General features: G+C 44.1%; 1 protein-coding gene across 3 annotated transcripts in view; it reads right to left on the reverse strand.

Annotated features, from left to right (window-relative positions):
• The window catches only part of ZZEF1 (zinc finger ZZ-type and EF-hand domain containing 1), a 94,936-nt gene that overhangs the window by 37,481 nt on the left and 41,690 nt on the right, over window positions 1-15,765 (reverse strand). For all 3 annotated transcript variants that reach the window (XM_010815902.4, XM_005220201.5, NM_001206129.3), the window contains exons 19-29: window positions 14,789-14,948; window positions 13,525-13,646; window positions 13,296-13,418; window positions 12,238-12,404; window positions 12,072-12,153; window positions 11,063-11,264; window positions 9,271-9,419; window positions 7,351-7,591; window positions 4,432-4,511; window positions 1,592-1,685; window positions 136-604 (exon numbers count right to left, since the gene is read on the reverse strand). In XM_010815902.4, the coding sequence (XP_010814204.2) occupies window positions 136-604; window positions 1,592-1,685; window positions 4,432-4,511; window positions 7,351-7,591; window positions 9,271-9,419; window positions 11,063-11,264; window positions 12,072-12,153; window positions 12,238-12,404; window positions 13,296-13,418; window positions 13,525-13,646; window positions 14,789-14,948 (1,889 nt within the window). The remainder of the gene's footprint in view (window positions 1-135; window positions 605-1,591; window positions 1,686-4,431; window positions 4,512-7,350; window positions 7,592-9,270; window positions 9,420-11,062; window positions 11,265-12,071; window positions 12,154-12,237; window positions 12,405-13,295; window positions 13,419-13,524; window positions 13,647-14,788; window positions 14,949-15,765) is intronic.

Genomic DNA, 15,765 nt, shown 5'->3' on the forward strand with positions numbered 1-15,765 from the left:
AAGCTTTTTTCTTGAAGATTCTAAGACCAATCTTGGTCTGTCCTCCAAGTAGTATTTGCTCATTTTTATGAATAACATGAACTTCGAGTCTTTGATGAGACTGGATACCTGCAGGTGAAAAGAGAAGGTGCTCACCTCTCGTGGGAGAGTGACTGATCTTTAATGAAGTCCATGAGGTCCTTCAGCACCGGGTACTTCTCTTTCACCGTGGGCGCCGGTCTGGCCTCCTCCATCGAGCGGAAGGAGAGCAGCCGGAGTCGCCCCCGGGTGAAGGGAGGCCGCCGGGTGGGAGTGGAAGGTGACGAGGGCTCCTCTGCTGGGACGGAGGACACTTCCAAGGCAGGAGCGCCACTGCTGGGGGGCAGCGTGGGCTGCATGTCCGGGCCGGGGCTCCGGTCTCCCGCAGTAGGGGGTGCTGCTTCGGTGGGCGATGCTGAGGCTTGGAAATGCTCTTCCACCACAGAGCTTGTCCTCTGGCGCTTGTCCAGTGGCTGCAGGTGATCTGTGTCATCCACGGCCACCGACCTGTCACAGCTTTCTTTTGAACCTCCACCCGTGGGCAAAAATTTCAATAGTAGAAGACTCTTCTGATAACACTCTTTCGCTGAACGCGAAAAAAGCAAGAAGGAGAATGAAGAAAAAAAAGTCCAAATGAAACTTGTTGCCTACTTTGGAACTGAAAATAATCTACTTAAAGTCTACAATTTAGGACAGGAAATACCTTCAATACAGGGATGTACACATCTACCGAGAGAAGAGAATCATATTTTCTCTCATTATACACATAAAAATCTAACACTATCAGCACACTTCAAGTTTTATTGTGCACATTTTCACACATATTAATATAATATAGACAGAACAGTATAAGGAGTCCTCCATGTACCCCTCACCCAGATTTAACAGCTATCAATCCAAGGACAGTCTTTCCCAATACTATCACCCCCGCCCCCCGCCCCGCCCCGACCCACCACAACCCCCTGGGTTATTTCCACACAGATCCAGGCATCACATTATTTCCTCTGCAAAATCTTCAGTGTATTTCACTAAAAAGAGTTTTAAGTAATAACATTACCAAGAAACGCACACTTTTTGAAAAATATAACGAGCTGTAGCTCAAAAAGCACTTGGTGCCTCCTAAGAGAGGTATTTTTAAAAAAGGCTCCATGTGGATCATACTAATGAACAACTGGGCTTCCCTGGTGGCTCAGATGGTAAGGTATCTGCCTGCAATGAAGGAGCCCCCAGTTCGATCCCTGGGTTGGGAAGACCCCCTGGAGAAGAGAATGGCGACCCACTCTAGTATTCTCACCTGGAGAATTCCATGGACAGAAGAGTCTGGTGGGCTACAGTCCATGGGGTCTCAAAGAGTTGGACACAACTGAGTGACTAATGCACACACACAATGAACAATTAACAATTGGCACTTCCCTATTTGTGACACGTTCTTGGAAAAGACCTTTAGTGCCTGTGTTACCTTCTCTAGGTAAACACAGCTTCAACTAAACTAACCCAGAAGATGGGTCGCTGGTTTCCTACGAAATGGGAACGGAAGGCCCAGAGATAGATGACAGCTGGAGCCGGCACTCACCCAGGCTCTCGGGGTTTGCCTCAGCAGCCTCTGGATCGCGCTGTTCTTCTGCCTCACTCCCCAGGTTCATCAGGGACTTCTGCTTCATCTCTAACTGGGGGAGGGTTTGAGCCACATTGTTACGTTGTCCAGACAGGGCAGGAAGAGCAGCCACAGCAAACTATTAACACTTCAAAAGCACACAGTGTTGAGATCCCAGAGAACTTTATAGCCCTATGGTGAGGACACAGGACCGAACTGCTTTCATTTGTCCTAGAAATAATCCAGAATTTGAAGCTGCTTAAAGGTCTATCTGTAAAACTACCTCCTTTTCAACTATGTCTAATATGGGAGGGATTTGTAACCACGATCCTATTCTTTAAAAAAAAATTCTAGAACGCTGGAGATGGAGGGGCCCTTACCTAAAGCTGACCTACTAATAAAGAAGTGAGGTCTTGGTTAGGACTAGCCTTTAGGACACTGTGTTTCCACTGTAAGTGGCATGGGTTCGATCCCTGGTTGGGGAACTAAGATCCCACAAGCTGTGTGGTGTGGCCAAAAATCACAATCCAGTTTGCAGCAGAGGTTGAACTAAAACTTGATCTCTATCCTGCTCTGAAGGTGAGGCTGCCTCTAAGTGAGGCTAAGACTGCTGGGCAGAGAACGGTGCTTCTAGTACCGGCACAGGCAATGGTCACAGTGTGTGCCACGGTGCTGACAGCCCAGGCAGAAGACCAACGATGTATGGAGGCCAGGGTCTTAAGAGAGAAGGCTGGCATCTTGTCCAGTCATTGGCAGTCTGTCCTGTGCTGAACCAGGAGCGCAGTCTACAATATGCTTTGTCCCAACTGCCAAACCCTTTTCACTTTAGCTGTCTGTGGGAGTTGACTTTTCAGACACACTTTCTTTTACTGCGGGAGAAGGGGGAGACAGAGGACGAGATGGTTGGATGATATCACTGACTCAACGGACATGAGTTTGAGCAAAATCCGTGAGAGAGTTAAGGACAGGGAAGCCTAGCAGGCTGCAGTCCATGGGATCGCAAAAAGAGTTGGACACGACTAAACAACTGCCTTGGTTTCTCTGTCAATACATTGTCAGTACACTGATTCTCTGCCCACCATTCTGACGATGATATCTTTAAATTTCTTTTGAGAGATCCTGTTCATCCGGGTCTCCACCTATCTATCTAGTCAACACTGAGCACCAACTATGTTCTCATCGTCAGGGACTTTGTCCAAGGCTGTCTGTTCCTAGAAAAATGCAACTATTTTTTTTTTTAAACTATTACCAATGATTTGAAGTCATTCTTACCTCTGCCTTGAGATGTATATTCTTTTATATGTATTAAATTCTCCAGCTAGATATCTTAGATAACCTAGGTGTCCTCATACTTAACATGTCCCAAACTGAACTTAGCTCCCCACTCCCAGATCCAAGACCATTCTTCCTACTCTGGTTAATACTTTTCCCACTCACCAAGTCACCCCCACCAGGAACACGAGAACAGTCCTAAATTCTATCTGCCTTTTCACCATACCCGTCAATCACACAGTCTAATTATCTTACCTCCCAAGTAGCAGAAGCCATCTTCATTTAATTATCACAACTAGTCTCCTGCATTCAAGCTTCTTCTTTTCTTTTTTTATTTCTTGGCCTCACAGCATGTGGGACCCTAGTCCCCCAACCAGGGAAAGAACCCATGCCCCTTGCAATGGAAGCACAGAGTCTAACCCGCTGGACCACCAGGGAAGTCCCCTCTTGCTTTCAATCTTATTATCCATCCTCTACTCATTTTAATAGAGAAGTCAATGGCACCCGACTCCAGTACTTTTGCCTAGAAAAACCCATGGACGGAGGAGCCTGGAAGGCTACAGTCCATGGGGTCGCTAGAGTCGGACACAACTGAGCGACTTCACTTTCACTTTTCACTTTCATGCATTGGAGAAGGAAATGGCAACCCACTCCAATGTCCTGCCTGGAGAATCCCAGGGATGGGGAAGCCTGGTGGTCTGCTGTCTATGGGGTCGCACAGAGTTGGACACGACTGAAGCGACTTAGCAGCAGCAGCAGCATTGATTTTAAGATTGCTTTCTCAATTACTATACAATATTTAATTAAGATGGTTGTAAATATATATAAATAATACTACCTACTCATCTCCACACCTAAGAAATAAAAAGAATTCTCCTTTACTTATCATTTCCATGCACTTGTGTAATTTTACTGCGTATTTATGTACATGACAGAGAGATCTGGCTAGTGTTTAAGTTTTATTTGAGGAATACCATACCTACGCCTTCTACAGCTTGCTATGTTTTGCTCATCGTCACACTTGTGAGCGCCGTCCATGCTGATAACGGCAGCTCTACTCCGTCTACTCTCACCGTAGTATGGGACGATATGGTAATACAATATCCCTACGAATGGGCGTCTCGCTCTCCCAAGTTCACTGCTGTCACAAAGAATGCCGCAGAATCACTTCTCCAAAATGCAGAAGGCCCTCTCCTTTGAGAAAGGCCTCCTCTCTGCCGAAAACCATCATCAGTTGCCCAGAATCTACCGCAATGCTTCTTCTCCTAGTCTACCAGGTTAGGTTCCACCAAGCAGCCTTTGGGGTACAGAAGAAGGCAAGTAAGGGGGGCTCAACTGACTCCTGTGTACTCTGACAATCTAACTTCACCAAATTATGATTTCAAGGGTCCTAAATTATTTTTTATCCTTTATCCATGTGCATCACTGAACTTTAGTTCTGAAAAACATTCCTAAAGTTATATTCTTGAGAAGAGAGCTACTTACCTTAATTCAAAGATATGGTAGAAAAACTCAAAATATATAAAAATCGCAAAAGAACATCTTACCATCCATATTCGAATCCCATCAGCCAAGGAATACACCTGTGCAAACTCCTCACTCAAGGCTGTCTTGCCCCCGCTGTTTACTGGGGAAAGGAGAGGTTACATTCAGTTAACACAATTCACTACTGCAACATTAAGCCCAAAGTCACTTCCCAATCTCTGCACAGGAAACCTCTTCCCCTGACACTTGCACATTGTCTGTAGTAAGAGAGGACTGGGGGGAAAACCATCAGTAAACTACAAACACCTGTAATGGGTTCCTATGTTACTTCAAACTGTTTTTCAAATGAACAGCATCTGAAATGGATGTACTATTAAGGTAAAATATAAAAAATAGTAAAAGCAAAATAAAAATTATTAACATGATAAAAATTCAGGGTATATATTAAGTGAAAAAGGTTGGTTATGAAACAGTATATACAAAATTATATTATTTAAAAAGAGTATACGGGACTTCCCTGGTGGTGCAGTGGATAAGAATCTGTCTGCAAATCAGGGGACATGGGTTTGATCCCTGATCTGGGAAGGCTCCACATGGTGTGGAGCAACTAAGCCTGAGCCCATGCTCCAGAGCCTGTAAGCCACAACTACTGAGCCCATGTGCTGCAACTACTGAAGACCATGACCCCTAGAACCTGTGGCTCCACAAAAAGAAAAGCCGCGGCAACGAGAAACCCTTGCACCACAACTAAGAGCAGTCCCTAACGGCCACAACTAGAGAAAGCCTGCATGAAGCAATGAAGACCCAGTGCAGACAAATAGAATAAAATAAATAATTTCAAAAATAAAACATAGTAAAAACATGGTATGTACATATACGTATATATACATATAACTAAAAAGCCAGGTAGATACATAGAAAAATGACCATAGAAAAATGTTCTTGAAGTGGTGAAATTACAGTCGATAATTACTTTAAGCTTTTCTGTACTTTGTAAGTTTCTACATAAATAGGTATTATTTTTATAATTAGAAAAAAATTTTTAAGTTTTTTTTTTTTTGGTAATGAATCCTATGAAGCCTGTCCCTTCTTTTCATCTTGAAAGCAAAGGAGGGACTTCCCTGGTGGTCCAGTGGCTAGGACTCCAGGTTCCCAGTGCAGGCAGCCCAGGTTTGAGCCCTGGTTGGGGAACTAGATTCCACACGCTGCAACTAAGATCCGCACGTTGCAACTGAAGATCTTGCATGCTGCAACTAAGACCTGGCACAGCCAAATGAATAAATATTAAAACAAACAAACAGCAAAGGATACTATACGAGAACAGGGTGACACTCTGTTGACCCAAAGTTGATGCAATGAATTTTCTGAATACCTAGAATGTGCCAGGCTCTACTTCAGGTACTGGGAATGCGATGCTGAGAAAAACAAACATGGCCCCTGCCCTCAAACAGCTTAGTCTAGTTGAAAAATTCCCATACATTTCTAACCCAAAAGGGTGACAAGTTTTTAGACAAAGATAAGTTAGCAGACAAGGACCACTCTCAAAGTAGATCAGTCTTGAAGCATCCACAGATAGTCCCTCAGAGGCAGGGACAGAAAGGACTGGGACCAATTGTGCCTCCTTCAAAGCAACTGTGGTAGGTATTCTAGAAACAACTTGTACACAGTGAAATAGTTCTTGTTCCCATACTTGATTTGTGTATCTCAACAGCAGATACGAACATGATTGGAAAAAGAGCTGGGGGACCTGTCCCCCAGCCGGAAACCTTCTGTATCTCAGCTTTTTACTCACAAGGCTTTTATCCTTCCACTGACAGCTTGCACAGGTAACAAAGATTGTCAAGTTCTCTTACTACAATTTGACTATGAAAACATATACTGAATTTTTTTTATCCAAAACCATGATGACGTCAGTTCACCCCCATCCCATAACAAAGATAACACTCTTCCGTGTGACAGCTGTTTCCTTAAGTCACTCATGCTTCAGTGTAATTTTATTTATTTGAACAGCTTCTTAAAGGAGATATTAAGGTTTGAGCAAGTAATTGAGATGTTTTAGACCTCCGGAAATAAACTCTGCAATGTGAGACACAAAGAACTAAGCAATAAAGGTAGCAGTGCTAATAATATCCTTAGTAATAATAATAATTAGAACAACAATCAATTAACTACTTACTCTAAGGAAGGAAGCATTTGTTTTCTGCTAATTTCACTGGCACCATGGAAGGAACAGACATCCTGCCAAAGTGCTTGGGACAGTCATACCCTGTCTTTACACTGGGTTTGAAATGTTTTTCCCCTGAAAGATTATGAGTAGGGAGAGACTCTCCCTCTTTGTGGTTCCTGTTAAGGCTCTGGTCTGTACTTACTGTAAATACACAGATAGGGTATCCCTAGGGGACGTGAGGGAAAGAAATGGCAAGGAGCATGCTACTGACAAAGGAAGCTGAGCAGGGAATATGCTACCAAGAAGCTGCAAGTCTAAAGATAAGAGTTAATACCTGCATTTTCTTCCTTGGTTAGTACACATTCAATTATCAAAACATCTTTGGTTTTGATTGGAATTTCTTAACATGTTAGAGCTTATCAACTCTAAACTTTACAGATAAGGATACTCAGGTGCAGAAAGATTATCTGATTAATCTGAAGCTGCACAACTTCTAGTTTGTGAGCTGGAACTACAACCCAAGTTAAGTTTTCTTTCCATTAAACTTCTCAGCAGTCTTCCATGAGAATTCCGGATAAAGATAAATTACCTGTTGATGAGGAAACCCAAGGCTACTTGCTATATATTGCAATCTGCTGACTATAAATTGGTCACGAATCTCTTGATTGGCACAGTAGGAGTGACAAGATGAAGTCTATAGTTGTAGAAGGATGTTTATGCTCCAAAGTATTTTAAAACTTTCACTTAAGAAAAGCTTTCTTAAAACTTAGCAATTGGCCTTCAGATCAAAAATATTCCCTGTAGTATAAGTTACCATATTTTTGCAGCTTCTCATATAAGTCTGGAGTGCGATACACCAGAGCAGCAAAGGTGGCGTTCACAGCTTGATCAATAGTGGAACCAGCAACTATATCTGTCTTTGGGGCCTGTTTTCTACATGCCTGTATGAATCCTTTGAAAAGTTCTGAATATGGCCCACAGAAGTTCTGGGCAGGATCTGACTGTGCAAAGTCAAGAAGAAATTGATGGCAGTGATCATCAGGGATGTTCTTAACCTGGGAACAACAAAAACAAGAAAAACCATCATGTTTAACATATTCATTAAAAAAATTCAGTTTACTGAACAACTACTAGGCCAAAGCAGAAGTATAAAACACAGTGCATACTCTCAGGAAGTTTCAGTCTATCTGGGGGAGATCAGACAGACACACAGGTTATTAAAAAAAAAAAAAAAAAGGTAAACATACATAAAACATTAAAAGCATTTAAACTACCACTATCATAAAGCATAGAGATTATCGAGTGCCAAATGCCTAGAAGGGACACCAATGCTGAGAATTCACAGGAGAGAGCTCCTGGCAGGTTAAAGTAATTAAGAAAAGCCTTCTGGAGGGGATGGGCTTTGGTCTGGACCCTGAAGACTGGGCAGGTTTGGCCCTGAGGAACACAACCGTTAGCAGAAGTTAAGAGCCAGTGGGGAGACTGACCTGGCCTGAAGTCTCAGCTGGGGAGTGGTGGGAACTAGAGTCAGATAGGTAAGGTGAAAGGAGACTGTAGAGAGCCTTGACTGTCACACTGAGGAGTTTAGACTTCACCCTGTGGGCAACGGGGAGCCATTAATGGTGCTTGGCAGTGGAATGACAAGATAATGCAGTGATTTAAAAAAAAACAAACAAACTTGGTAGGTACCAACGTAACAATGCAAGTGCGAGATGAGGGCCTGGATAAAGATGGAGACAGAGGAAACGGAAAGAGATATCAAGGAAGAATCCACAGGGCTTGCAGTTGACTGGAAGGAAAGGGGAGAAGAAGGTGAGGATAAAGGTGATGCTAGGTCGCAGTGGCTTATGCCTGGGAGAACAATAATGACAGTAACAGGAGCAAACAGTCCAGGGAGACATCCTGGTTTTACACATCTGAGTTAAAGGGAGTCAGAACACTGAAATGGAAATAACCTAACAGGAAGATAGGCATATGTGACTGGAGCCTGGGAGAAGAACCAGGGCTGGAAACAGATTGCTTAGGTTTTTTCCACACAGATGTGACGACAGAAGAGAGGAGACAAGATAACATCTTTGTGGGTTGCAGGAAAGCAGAGAAAGCCTGAATGAAGCCCACTTTTTATAGAAGAAGGAAGAAGAGAGGTCAATAAAGGAGGCAGGGGGAGTGGAGACATGTAAGAGAAGACAGTGGACTGCCATGGAATACAAGAAGAAAGGGTCTGAAGGAGCAGAGAAGTTAAGAAGAGTCCCTGGATCCAGCCACTAATTACTGAAGAACTGGGGTGGGGGAAAGTGGGAAGAAGGGAGAAAAGTAGTAGAACTGAGAGAGGGGGACAGAGATGAAAAAGACATAGTGGAAAAGCTTGTTTAGTTTATAATATTATAAGCCTAAATAATGTGCTACTGTCCCGTGGAGAACAAATAAGCATAGCATACACCATCTGTTCTTAAGTGTGACTCAGCAGGCACAGGAAATAAACTCAACTCATTTAAACAAGGCCATCAAGAGAGATTTACTGAGCACCTACTATATTACCACTGCAGAGTCTGTCAGTTGATGCTTTTGAACACCCGTTACACTGGCCCCTGTGAGGACCCTAGTTTCTGCCCTCGAGGAGCTAATAGCTTCGTGGGGGGTGATAAGATACATACACAAATGTTTATAATTTAAAGTAACAAACATCAGTAAACATTTCTCATTCCAAATACACAGATAAGCGAAAAGTAAATACCTCCTTATTATCCTGGGGTGGGTGAGTGGGCCAGCTTGCTTCTAATCCCAACTCTGGATGTATTTGGTGCCTGAAGACAGGTTTCCACAAGGGGGAGTTTAGGACTAATGCCATTTTTGCCTGAGGTACTGCCATGTTACTGCCTAACTCTGCAAAGAGAAGAAGGAGGCTTATGAGAGTTCTATTTTTCCCTTAATATACTGAGAATCTTTGAACTGATGAAGGAAAGGCTTAAAAACAAACAAACACACAAAAAAACCTGGCCACTAAGACTTGCAGGGAATTCCCCACACTTAGCAGAACCTAACTGTGACCCTTCATAAACACACACCCTGGTGAGCTGCAACCATCAGGCAGTCCCCAAATGCTGCCATTCCGTATGACAGGTTCAGGCGAGATCCCTCTGAAATAACTAAACCATGAAGCAAACCGAAAACAGAATGTGAACCATCTCTTGGGTATAACAGGAGACCACTTAGAAATGCCATGTTCATAATTTGTAAACTTAAACTTGTAAAAGGGCTTCCCTGGTAACTCAGTTGGTAAAGAATCCGCCTGCAATGCAGGAGATCCCAGTTCGATTCCTAGGTTGGGAAGATCCACTGGAGAAGGGATAGGCTACCCACGCCACTATTCTTGGGTTTCCCCTGTGGCTCAGCTGGTAAAGATTCCGTCTGCAATGCAGGAGAACCGGGGTTCAGAAGGTCCCTGGGAGAAGGTAAAGGCTCCCTGCTCTAGTATTCTGGCCTGGAGAACTCCATGGACTGCATAGTCCAAGGGGTCACAAAGAGTCTGACATGACTGAGCAACTTCACTTTCACTTTCAAGCTTGTAAAAAGAATAATAGTAATAGAAAAATACCCACCATATATGTGTTTATGAATAAACAAAGAAAAAAAGATTAGGTAGAAATAGATTAAAATGTTAATAATAGCTATGCCTGGGTATTAGGATTAAAAATGGCTTTTCCCCTTAGCCTTTTTCCATTATGCGATTTTTTCTATGATGTTTTACTTTAAAAAGGAGAAAAACTCAAGAAATAATACAGGAAAAAGATTACACTAGAAAGCTTCATTCTATTTGTTTCATTCATTCTTGGATGAATTTAACACATAAGTTGAAGAGTCACTTTAAGGTAAAATCCATGTTCACATATATTCACATAAATAGTCACATAATCACAGAATACAATTAACTTATTCTGAATTTCTCCCTTCTTGTTGGAGGGTATCAAAACTTAACAAAAAAAAATGAGGACAGTGCTGCCAAAACCAGCCCCCTCCCTGACTTGTCCTCCATAGACAGGGAAACCACTGTGGCCCTGGTGATGTGCCCCAGTGTCCGAGTCAAGCAACTTGATTAAACTGGTGTCAAGGGGACATTTTACTTTGGTTGGCTCTCAAGGAAACTGATGGAGAAGGCAATGGCACCCCACTCCAGTCTTCTTGCCTGGAAAATCCCATGGACGGAGGAGCCTGGTTAGGCTGCACACAACTGAGCGACTTCACTTTCACTTTTCACTTTCATGCACTGGAGAAGGAAATGGCAACCCACTCCAGTGTTCTTGCCTGGAGAATCCCAGGGACAGCGGAGCCTGGTGGGCTGCTGTCTATGGGTCACACAGAGTCGGTCATGACTGAAGCGACTTAGCAGAAGCAGCAGCAGCAAGGAAACTGAAAGGGAACTTTATCAGTCCCTTTGCTCTGCCTGGAGACAACTTACAGGACGGGGGTACCACTTTGCTCTTCAGTGTGGCTGTAGCAAGGAGGGAAGGGACAGTTCAAGGACTTACGGTGCACAGACTTGAGTGCCATGCACTGGGAAGCAAGGCGTCCCATCAGCCGGGACACCAGGAGCTGTAAATCCAGCCCCCAAGACACAGCGACATCAGGTAGGCCGTAGGCGGTGACGGTGAATTTGTAGCCCCACTCATTGTTGCTGCTGTCAGAGTGGAAGAGAAACTGCAGCCGGGGACCAGCCTTAAAGGTCACTTTCTAGAGACAAACAAAGAAGTCATGTGGTCAAACCAATTAGAGAAGGCAGCATTTCAGTAAGAAGCGTGTTCTTCTTGACTCAAAAAAGTCTAAATTTAAAACTGGCCTATATTCTCACCATTATGTCTTATCACCCCCTCCCAAAGTACTAAAGGAGAAATGAACAACGGAGTAAGGAAACAGAAAATTCACCACTGCACCTTATGAAGAAGCAAAGTTGAAAACTGCTGGTCGGTTTCCTAAATCTCAGATGCCCATCTGCCCACCACCTACTCAGCCAGAGACCATCCTGCCTGCTCCTCTGCTGCCAACCAAGACCGCTGACAGTGAAGCAACACTTAACTTCCCAGCCCCAGAGACCACGTGGCCCTAACTATGAGGGAATCCTAGCTTTCACCACCATGGCTGGGGCCTTCCTGGACCGATCGGCCCTTCTTACTAAGGATAACAATCCGCCATGTACTCTGGACTATGTGATATACACCAGGGGCAGCAAATTGTTCCTATGAAGAACCAGAGAGCAAGTTATTAGACTTTCTGGGTCATAAAGTCTCTGTGTGGTGACTCAACCACACCCTGCCATGCCAACGCAGCTACAGACGAAACATAAACAAATTGCCATGGCTGTACCCCCAAAACATTAATCACAAAACAGGTGCTGAACTCTGATATCAACACTTTCTTTCACAAAAGTGTAATATAAGTACTTCCCTTCAAAGACCATTATCTCTATTATCCCCTGAGGCTGATAAAAGGAGAACTGTTGCGGAAACAGGCCTCCTATGAGTCTCTGGAAACACCACTCACCTTGGGCCACTTGTCAGTGCCAACTTTTGTGTCATAGCGTGTTTTCCCACCTCTGGCATCGGTAAATTCCAGATAATCATACCTGTGAAAGCACAACCTCTATCATTTTCCTTCTCTCATTTTTGATCCATTATTGCTTGGGGAGAAAAGAACAGATGAGCTGTACCTTTTTTCAGTTTCACATCTCTCATCAAATTCCACCTCGAAATAGGTTGCCCCTGGGCTGACAAAGACAGACACTTCGTGGCAGTTATTTTCATAGTTGTGGGCAGACTCCTTGGTCCACGTGTGTAACACCACAGGGCGCTCCTGCTGCCAAGTCTCGACATCCAGCTAAGCAGACAAACGAGTCAAGAGGAGGGCTTTTGTCACTCTACATCAATCCACACACAGGAAGCTGTGTCCTGCCTCAGCGCCCCCGATGGCAGCCTTTGACACCCCCACACAAATCACCACACGGGCTAAGGCTACACCTGACGTTCTCATGTATACGCATCGACCAAGATACACTATGCGTTTATTCAGCAGAGTACACGTGGGGTTTCTATTGCACTATAGTAACTCCGATTAGCTTTTATTTTTTTAATTATGACTATCTGTGAGAACTATTTCTTAGAAACCAGTACTAGTGTGAATTTCCAGTGGTTTAAAGACTTGACACCCCTATTTGGGACGTTGGCAAACCCGAGCCTATCCTGTCTTCTCCCTCCTTTTTTCAGTCTTTGCTTTTTTTTCTTTAAAATGGGCTTTTAAATGTATGTCCTTTGAATTCCCCAGAGCTGTGAGATCCAAAGAAGACACTGAAAAAGCTTTGAGTCCTGTCAGATTGAGTAAGGGAGAAAATGCTTTTAAATAACAAACCCTCTAATTTGCCTTTCAACAACAGATTTTCCCTTCTGGATTTCAATCTGGTTAATCATTTATATGGTTTTTATATAACATCATGTGCTACACAATGATGAAAATAATCTATGTACAGCTTCCTCGGTGTCTCTTGTTTAATGTTGACCATGCCAAATCAACCCAGACTGGCAATTATCCTTGTTGGCAAAACCAACACTGATAAAGTTGATAAACACTGAAAAAATACTGGTAAGACAGAGGGAGCTCTTCTAGAGGCAACTTATTTGTGTAGACCTGTACTGAGTGGTATGTCTCATGACACATGGGCACAGTGCCCCTGAGAGAGGCTATAAAGCACGTTCAAACGCCAGCTCAAGGTACCTTGTTCACTCCTCCCTCGGGGTCACTGCAGAGCTCCTTCAGCAGCTCTGTCAGGGCACTGAACTCTCTCAAGAGTGTGCAGTGTGAAATGTCCAATGTGCAGAAGTCCAGCAGAAAGATGACCTGAAGGAAGATGAATGAAGCACTCAGCGTCCACCTCAGAGTCAGCCAGGGATGCAGATGACCAAGCCCCTCCCGCCTCTTACAAACAGTTGCCGCTCTGTCTTACCAGCTGGCGAGCTGCCATCGAAAACACCGAGTTACATAATTTTTCTACTATGGTTTTCCCGCTATACTGTGACAAAAGGGATTCCAAAATCACTCTCACGTGTGCCAGAAACTGCCCCACATCTGCCAAAACATAAGGAGAAGAGTTAATAGTTTCTATGGTAGAAACATCACTTGCTTGGTCACCATCAAGGACAAAGCTGGAGAGGGTCACAGGAGCTGTGGAGGAACTTCATCAGAAAGACCATGAGATCATCAGTGAAAGTGAAAGTCACTCAGTCGTGTCTGACTCTTTGCAATCCCATGGCCTATAGTCCACGGAATTCTCTAGGCCAGAATACTGGAGTGGGTAGCCTTTTCCTACTCCAGGGGATCTTCCCAACCCAGGGATCAAATCCAGGTCTCCTGCATTGCAAGCGGATTCTTTACCAGCCGAGCCACCAGGGAAGTCCATGAGGCCATCAAGTGTCCTACAAGTGTTTTCCTCTGGGAGGGAAAACCACTGTGAACCTCAGTAGAAGTTTACTCTTAAAAGTGAGGGATTTTTTTTTTTTGTCTTTGCTACTTTTCAGTGGGGTGGAGGTGTGATTTTTATAAATGAAAGTACACGGCTGACCAAGCCAGCTGTTGGTCTGCCTTTCCCTCTGTTTACAAAGGGCCCGTCTCCAGGTACACCATTCGACAGGCCAAACTTGAAGAGTCAGGACTCAATACTGTAAGCATTTTTGACACAGCTCTGAGATCAGGTTTGATGGAACTGATTTTTCCATAAATTCCCAGAACTTGTTGGGTTTCCTATGATTTTCTGGGGATTTATGGGACATGAATCTGAAAATTTTCAGTATCAGCAAGGATCACAGAAATGCTCACATATACCTTAGATTTTGAAAGTTCGAGACTTCCTTTTTTGGATAATTTGATTGAAAGAGGGAAGACAGACTGTACGGAAGAGGATGGTACAGCACTCATCTCAGAGTCTGTGTGACTGCAGAGGCAATGTTTAGGCTGTGAAATGACTCAGCCCTTCAATAAACACATTTGGGCACACTACCACATTCAGAAAGGAAACTCAGAGCAAAAAGACATGCTACAGAATTCTATTTTAAGGAAAAAAAAACAACAACCCGAAGACAGATCTGATTTGTAACAACGAAACGAAAACCATATACACTCTACAATATGCATGAAGTACTAAGATGACAGCACACACACAGAGCCAAACCCAAACACCTGTCTGTTTTCATGGATTCTGTACTGACACTTACATCTGTCAGTGAGGTCGGCGGCAAGATCCTTGGCTCCAGAGTCAGTGCTCTTCAGCTGCAGGTAGCACCAGGAGAGCAGGCTCCCTTGGACAGACCAGAACAGGGAGGAGAGCACAGAGCCCACCTCCCTTTGAGCTCCATCAACCATCAACAGCTCACACTGCACAAGAGGAGACAAATGGAGAGCGTTTACAAGGTCACTTGCAGAACACAGCCAGGGCGTTCTCTAAGAGAGCAGCTGTCAGAAGTGAAGAGATTTAGGCAAGTGGGGAATAGTTATGAGAGAGCTTTCAACCCCAAAGTGACTGAGAAAGATGGTAGTATGAAAACTCCTCTCTTGTTCTCTGGCTTTTCAGAACCTTTACAGATGGTTTCGACTCTGTGGGCCATCCCCTGCTGCCCCTTAGGAGCCCTGCACCCTAGTTATCTCCCCTTCTCTCTCTCTCTCTCTCTGTTTCTCTGTCTGTCTCTCCTCCTCTCTCTCATCTTCAAAAATTCCTTTTTTCTCTGGCTCCTTCCTCTGAGCCTTCAATCAAGTCTCTGGCATTTTAGATGGTCATGGACACATTGCTATATTTAAAACAAATAACCAACAAGGACCTACTATATATAGCACATGGAACTCTGCTCATGTTATGTGGCAGCCTGGATGAGAGGGGAGTCTAGGGGAGAATGGACACATGCATATGTGTGGCTGAGTCCTTTTGCTGTTCGTGTGAAACTATTCCCAGGTGGTGCTAGTGGTAAAGAACCCGCCTGCCAATGCAGGACACATACGAGACATGGGTTTGATCTCTGGGTCAGGAAGATCCCCTGGAGGAGAAAATGGCAACCCACTCCAGTATTGTTGCCTGGAAAATCCCATGGACAGAGGAGCCTGGTGGGCTACAGTCCGTATGGTCACAAAGAGTCGGACACGACTACAGTGACTTAGCACACGTGAAACTATTACAACACTGTCAATCGGCTATACACCA

This window comes from Bos taurus, chromosome 19 (assembly GCF_002263795.3).
Source record: "Bos taurus isolate L1 Dominette 01449 registration number 42190680 breed Hereford chromosome 19, ARS-UCD2.0, whole genome shotgun sequence".
Lineage (NCBI taxonomy): Eukaryota > Metazoa > Chordata > Mammalia > Artiodactyla > Bovidae > Bos > Bos taurus.